We start from the raw sequence: 7,499 nt of genomic DNA, 5'->3' as shown, positions 1-7,499 counted from the left end.
AGTCTACCAAAGTGTTGGGTTTACAGGCATAAGCCAACACACCGGGCCCCTATCTGGGTTTAAGATACCAGTATCAGAGAAATAGACTACACATGAGAAAGACCTGTTTGACTTGTGGATGTGTCTGAAATTCGTTTGCTTTTTCCTTTAAAACGGATTCATTTCCTTCCACAGTCACCAGGATTTGACACACACGAGTTTGTCATTAATGACCATGGGTTATTTTGTGCTTACTAAATCAGGCCCTGTTTTAGACATAATCTGCTAATCTTATTAATCCTCACAACTGCCCCACAAAATACGCATGCGACCCTCTCCATAAAGGGATAAGGAAGCCGGGCACGGTGGCTCACGCCTGTAATCCCAACACTCTGGGAGGCTGAGGCGGGCGGATCACTTGAGGTCAGGAGTCCGAGACCAGCCTGGTCAACATGGTGAAACACCCGTCTCTACTAAAAATACAAAAATTAGCCGGGCGTGGTGGTGGTGCCTGTAACCCAGCTACTCAGGGAGCTGAGGCAGGAGAATCACTTGAACCCAGGAGGCAGAGGTTGTAGTCAGCTGAGATCACGCCACTGCACTCCAGCCTGGGTGACAAAGTGAGACTCCATCTCAAAAAAAAAAAAAAAAAAAAAAAAGGGGTGGGGATAAGGAAACATTCAGGAAAGAGGTGACATGACTTGTGTTTAGGGAAACTATTAGGGTTGAAAGTAAGGCACCTTGGGTCCTAGTGGCTGTAAGGCATCAGACAAAATACGTCAACTATGTCAGCCTACATTTTCTCATCTTTCTTTTTTCTTTTCTTTTTTTTTTGAGACAGAGTCTTGCTCAGTTGCCGAGGCTGGAGTACAGTGGCACGATCTTGGCTCACTGCAAGCTCCGCCTCCCGGGTTCCCGCCATTCTCCTGCCTCAGCCTCCCAAGTAGCTGGGACTACAGGCGCCCGCCGCCACGCCCGGCTAATTTTTTGCATTTTTAGTAGAGACGGGGTTTCACCGTGTTAGCCAGGATGAGTGTCGATCTCCTGACCTCGTGATCCGCCCGTCTCGGCTTCCCAAAGTGCTGGGATTACAGGCGTGAGCCACAGCGCCCGGCCCATTTTCTCATCTTTCAAACTGCCGTAACAGCAGCCACCTCTTTGGCCGGCGAGGCCTGGCCCGGCTGGATTAAACGAATGAAGTGCAGCAGAGGCTGGGCTTAGGTAAACTGCAGTCATCCTCTTCCACGACCTCCGCGGAGCCCACGCCGCTCCGCCCGCCGGCCGCCAGGGGTCGCTGTGACGCGGCTTGGGCCCAGCACGCGGCCGCTCTGGCCCGGGAAAGTCGTTGTCCTTACCTTCAACAGGAGCCGGCTCCCTGTGTGTGTGTCTGCTCGCCCTCTGGTCCGTCCTGCGGCGGCCCACTGCCCTCCTGCCGTCCACCATGGCCCTGCTGCACTCCGGCCGCGTCCTCTCCGGGATCGCCGCCGCCTTCCACCCGGGCCTCGCCGCCGCGGCCTCTGCCAGAGCCAGGTAAGCCAAGGGAAAAGGAGATGGAGCCAGGTCGATGGCCCTGCCCCGCTGAGCTGCGAGCACCCCAGGACATTCACTCCTCCCGGCCCCCAAACACACACTGTCACTCACACACACACACTTTTCTGCCACCCCCTCGGCTTTCCCTTAATGGGGACTGAGGATCGAGCGTCCGTGCCCCACAATGACCCTCAGGATCCCTCATCCTTCTGGTCCCCGCACCGGGCCCTGCAGGAGGGCGTGCAACGCAATCCCTGGGGAAAGGAAGTGTGGCCCTCGGCGGCTCCCGGACTCCCATTCAAGTGGGAGGGGTGCGGAGAGTACTGGGGCAGCGGCGATGGGGGACGCCCGTGCCCTTGATAGGGTGCCCTGGGGGTGGCGGGCGCACCTGTCCTGGCTCTCGGCCCGCCCGAGCCGGTGGGCCGGCGGCGGCTGTCTGCCGCGTGTGTGCCCTGGGCGGGAAGCGCGCTAGAGGAAGGTTTCCGGGGCGCCGGCATTCGGGCCTCGCTTCCCTCCCGGCATCTGCGACCTTGGCGTGCGGCATCCCCGAGACCCTGCGACCCCCCGAGGTCCCTGTGACCCCGGTGCCCGTTTGGCCTTTGCTTGGGAAAGGGTCGAGGTGTAGTGTGCCTTCTTTATTTTTTCCTTATTGCCCCTAAGGAGTTCCGGTTGCAGGGGGGCCATCCATCTTCCTCTCCCTCTCCATCTCCCTGTGCTCTTTCATTCAGTAAATGTTTCGTAACTGCAGTTTCTCAGAGCCAGGCTCTGGACCAGATGCTAGCGATACAACTGTGAACAAGGCGAGGGAAAGACAATGACAAATTGTCATTGCTCAAAAAATGACAACGTAATTTCGTAGTGTGGCGTGTATAATAGTATGGAGGGAAATTTCAGAGCTTGAAACGAGCTCTAGTAATTCATTCCCAGTGGATACCGGAGCCAGACGATTAATTCAACTCAAGAAGCCGATTTGGAGCACTCTCCTTAAGTGCTACCTTAATAAGGAACTGAGTTTTAAAACCACCCCCAAGCAGGTATTAACTGCAAGGAGCAAAGCGTAGCTTGGCTTTTCGTTTGAATGTATGCTGTATGTCTTTCAGCCGGCAGAACGATCTGTCCTTTCCAATGCCCCACAGCCTTGGCAGTACAGTTTTGCCCTGGCTTCGCACTTCTCTTCCTGACTTGGCTCCTTCCTGGCCCACTGTCAACGTGTGCTCTTTAAGTCTGCCTACCTAGTGGACCAGAGCCAGGAGGAGTTATTTATACAACAAATTTGGAAAACCAAAGTAGTGCTTAAAATTTCGGGCAAGAGAAAGTATGTTTCCCTATTGTAGTAATCTTAAAATAATACCTTGTATTATGGATTTGGCTAGGTCGCCTGAAGCTCTAGTGCTTGGTGAAAATCCCTTGGGGTCAGGGTTAGTCATTCTTTCAGTTTGAGAGTCTGACTCTTGTTTCTTTTCTGTATTTTTCTCACTAGAATGTAAGTTCCATAAGAGCGGAGACTTCACCTACTTTATATTCACTGTTACATCTCAGCACTATTAACAGTTCCTGGCATGTCTCTCATATTGGATATTTTTATTTTAAGCCCAGATTTTTCACTTAATGCAACAGAAACAAATACAGTATGACATTTTAATGTTGTATCTTAGATCAAAATCTGAACATAGGCTGGTCCAAGTGTAATGGTGTTTACAACTAATTGATCATAACCAGTTACAGATTTTATTGTTCCTTCTCTCGACTAATCTTAAACACACAGGGGAACCATAGTGCTGCAAAATATGTAGAAAAAAAATCAATTATCTTTTTTTTTTTTTAAATACAGGGTCTCACTCTGTCGCCCAGGCTGGAGTGCAGTGGCACAATCATGGCTCACTGCAGCCTGACCTCCTAGGCTCAAGTGATCCTCCTGCTTCAGCCTCCCAAGTAGCTGGGACTACAGGCACGCACCACCACAGCCAGCCAATTTTTTATTTTTTGTAGAGACAGGGTCTCCGTATGTTGGTCTCAGACTCCTCCCACATCAGCCCTCCAAAGCGTTGGGATTATAGGCTGATCAACCCCACCTGACCAGAAAATAAATTCTTGAAATAGTTGAGCACCTTATGTTGAGGAATTACTCTTCAGATTTAAACAATGATACCTGATTAGATGATAGAACCAGATGCCCTCTTTAGCATGAAGGTTAACTGTTCATGCAAAGAGATCAGACTTCACTCCTTCCACTGTGGAAGTGATCTTTACCTAGCTCCGAGTGGCAAAAGTGGAAAATACTTAAACTGAAATCATCGATATTTCTATTTAAATGACTAATACAATAAAACCTTGTCAGTTGTTATTCTGAAGAACTGAGGATTTATCCAATGGCATACTTGGAACTCTTTGTAAATATGTGGAACTCTTTGTAAATTCAAGTGTATCATTTAGCTAAACACTGCGAATATAACTTTCTCTTGTTGACCTGTACTGTAAATGTATAGTGACATGAGATCAGACATAATTGCCGTGCAATGAAGAAAAAAAAAAAGATGCTAATGTATTTTGATTTATAATGATTCGTTTTTAATTATTTAATTCAGATTATTTACTTTTTGGTGAAATAACTGAGCAGGTCTTGTGAGACTTTAAAAATGCAGTGTGCAACTGTGGTACCATAACCATTGGTTAGAAGATCACAGACCAGGCGTGGTAGCTCACCTGTAATTCTAGCACTTGGGAGGCTGAGGCAGGTGGATTGCTTGAGCTCAGGAGTTCTAGACCAGCTGGGTAACATGGCAAGACCCCGTCTCTACATAAAATACAAAAAATTAGCCGGGCGTGGTGATGTGCACTTGGAATCCCAGCTACTTGGGAGGCTGAGGTGGGAGGATCACTTGAGCCTGATCGCTTGAGAAGCGAAGAGTTGCAGTGAGCCAGGCCGATCACGCCACTGCACTCCACCCTGAGCAACAAAGCAAGACTGTGTCTCAAGAAAAAAGAAAGAAAAAAGATCACAGCTGTGCTATTGTCTCTGCCATTTTTAGCTCTGTGATTGTGGGCAAGCTAACTAACTTCTCTTCTGATTTTAAAATAAGATGTGAGGAAAAGCAGTTTAAAAACTAAAACTTTAAGTAGGCTTAAGCTCCAGGGAAATTGCAATGCGTTTCGATTGGAAAGGCTTACCTGAATACTTTGTACCTAACCTCTCTTGGATGACCAGTCAATATTGCTCAATGTTTGAGAATTTGTGCCTGTATCCAAAGTGTACTGATAGGAATCACTTTCTAGGTCACAGGTTATCAGCATTAGTTTTGCCCCAGAACACTCTTCTCAATTCCTTTAAAAACATCAGAGTTCTTACAACGTGTGTGTAGTCTTTACCATGTTAAGAAATGAATAATGAAAGGCATGGAGGAGCTGAAAGCTGGTTACTAATGTGGGGCTAATCAAATTGAGTATTCCCCCTAGGCCAGGTGCCGTGGCCCACACCTGTAATCCCGGCACTTTGGGATGCTGAGGTGGGAGGATCACTTGAGCCCAAGAGTTGGAGACCAGCCTGGGCAATATGGCACAATCCCGTCTCTACAAAAAACTAGCCAGGCATGGTGGCACGCACCCTAGTCCCTGCTACTCATGGAGGATCACTTGAGCCCAGGAGGTAAAGGCTGCAGTGAGCTGTGGTCACCCCACTGCATTCTAGCCTGGGTGACAGAGTGAGACCCTGTCTCAAAAAAAAAAAAAAAAAAAATCTTATCCCTCTAGAAGGGGAACAACAGACACTGGAGCCTACCTGAGGGTAGAGAATGGGAAGAGGGAGAGAATGAGAAAAAATAACTGCCAGGTACTATGCTTCTTAGCCAGATGATGAAATTATCTGTACACCAAACCCCCAGGACACGCACATGTACCTGTGAACCTGAAATAAAAGTTAAAAACACTTCCCAGGCCTCTGCCCTTTAGATGCCAGTAGCATCTGCTTTCCCCCAGAGTTTCAACAAACAGAAATGTCTCCAGAAATTGTCAGTGTTCCCTAGCTAGACAACCCCTTCCTCTCTCTCTGGCTAAGAACCACTTTCCTTGTGATCTGGATTATAAAGCTTGTCTCAAGCAATAGATATGTGGTTTTCATACCTGTGTACTTTAATCTGTATTTCATGTTCAATCTCAAAACTACCTTCGTAATTGTAAAATGAACATGATTTATTACATTTTTTTAAAATTGAGTATCCCTGCTCCTGTATTTAGATTGTTTAAAAATTCAGTATTTTGAAATTGTGTTGAGAATTCTTAAGAGATATCCCAGAAGACTCAAGGCTATGGTTTCTGAGTTTCTATGCTTAACATTTTAAAGAACTTGAAAAATAAGTGCTTTTCACACCATTTAACAAAAATGATGCCTTCTCTCCTTGTGGTAGGGAGCAGTGGGCAATGGCTTTATTATTGATTGAGGGCCTTGGAGGATACAGACCATTGTTTTTTCTTTTTCTTTTTTCTTTTTTTTTTTTTTCTTCCTGACACAGAGTCTCTATGTAGCCCAGGCTGGTCTCAAAACACTAGGCTCAAGTGACCCTCCCACCTCAGCATCCTGGGTAGCTTGGGACTACAGGCAGCACCACTATGCCCAGCCAGACCATCTTTTGAAAAATGGAAACTGTTTTCCAGAAGTGTTCTCTTTTATAATCTAGTATGTCCTTGACATTCAGGGTATTCCTTTCACTCAGCAGTTAATGACAGTGATGTAGATAGACAGGTGGTTACATGTTTTCAGGGTCTGAATTGTGGATAAGTAATAATGGAAGCTTTCTTCAGGCCCAGTTCAGAAGTTGGTTTAAGGTATCTGCTTCTTACTATCGCCTAGGTACTAGGAACAGCCAAGCAACCTAGAGCCACAACAACAAAATGAGAGGCAAGCTATTAAAAGAACTGGCACCAACACTCGTGAGGGGGAAGGGCGATAATGGTAGTGTCTCCTGACACTCTAGAAAAAACTGTGCAGTAGTAATCGAAAAGCAGAAAAGGGCCGGCGCGATGGTTTATGCCTGTAATCCCAGCACTTTGGGAGGCTGAGGCAGGCAGATCACTTTAGATCAGGGGTTCAAGACCAGCCTGGCCAACATGGCAAAACCGCATCTCTACTAAAATGAAAAAAAAAAAAAAATTAGCCGGGTGTGGTGGCAGGCACCTATAATCCCAGCTACTTGGGAGGCTGAGGCAGGAGAATCACTTGAAGCCGGGAGGTGGAGGTTGCAGAACCGAGATCACGCCACTACAGTTCAGCCTGGGCAACACAGTGAGACTCTGTCTCAAAAAAAAGAAAAGCAGAGAAGGTTAGTTGGTCGGAGGGTTGTGGGTTATTGTTAAACTGATTAACATTATCTCCCCCCACAGCCATGTTTGATTAGCTTTGTATTTAAAGAGAAAGAAAAGCAGAAAGGACGTGCATTTGGTCATAATCTTACAACTGTATATGCTCCTTGAATTCTCTACATACTGGCCTCGCCAGGCTCTGTACTAGGATACAGGATGGTTACAAATAAAAGTGGAGCAGTGATAATTTAGTAACGATGACTATTAGCGAACATCACGCACTCTGCCAATCTAGGTTCTGAGTGTTTTTTTTCATCATTATACCAGCCCTGCGAGATAGGTAGTACTATGGCCCCATTTTACAGGTAAGGAAAGTTGAGGCTTAATTTACTTGCCAGTGCTCACACAGCTGGCAGATGACTGAGCTGTTATTTGAATCCATGCAGTTTGCCCAGTACTGAAATTATCCAAGGCAAACTATTAAAAGAACCATTAAAAAAAATAAGAGCCTGGGAAATCAAAAAAACTGGAAATAATCTGCCCTTAAATAACACGGCCGGGCGCGGTGGCTCAAGCCTGTAATCCCAGCACTTTGGGAGGCCGAGACGGGCGGATCACGAGGTCAGGAGATCGAGACCATCCTGGCTAACACTGTGAAACCCCGTCTCTACTAAAAAATACAAAAAACTAGCCGGGCG

General features: G+C 46.9%; 1 protein-coding gene across 1 annotated transcript in view; it reads left to right on the top strand.

Annotated features, from left to right (window-relative positions):
* The first annotated feature begins 1,296 nt into the window (after positions 1–1,296).
* GOT2 (glutamic-oxaloacetic transaminase 2) overlaps positions 1,297–7,499 on the top strand; it is a 24,797-nt gene continuing 18,594 nt past the window's right edge. The window contains exon 1 of the mRNA XM_017878959.1: positions 1,297–1,509. Within this exon, the coding sequence (XP_017734448.1) occupies positions 1,421–1,509 (89 nt within the window). The 5' untranslated portion in view covers positions 1,297–1,420. The remainder of the gene's footprint in view (positions 1,510–7,499) is intronic.

Source organism: Rhinopithecus bieti, unplaced genomic scaffold (genome assembly GCF_001698545.2).
Source record: "Rhinopithecus bieti isolate Rb0 unplaced genomic scaffold, ASM169854v2 scaffold_11161, whole genome shotgun sequence".
NCBI lineage: Eukaryota > Metazoa > Chordata > Mammalia > Primates > Cercopithecidae > Rhinopithecus > Rhinopithecus bieti.
This window is presented reverse-complemented; position numbering and strand designations above follow the sequence as displayed.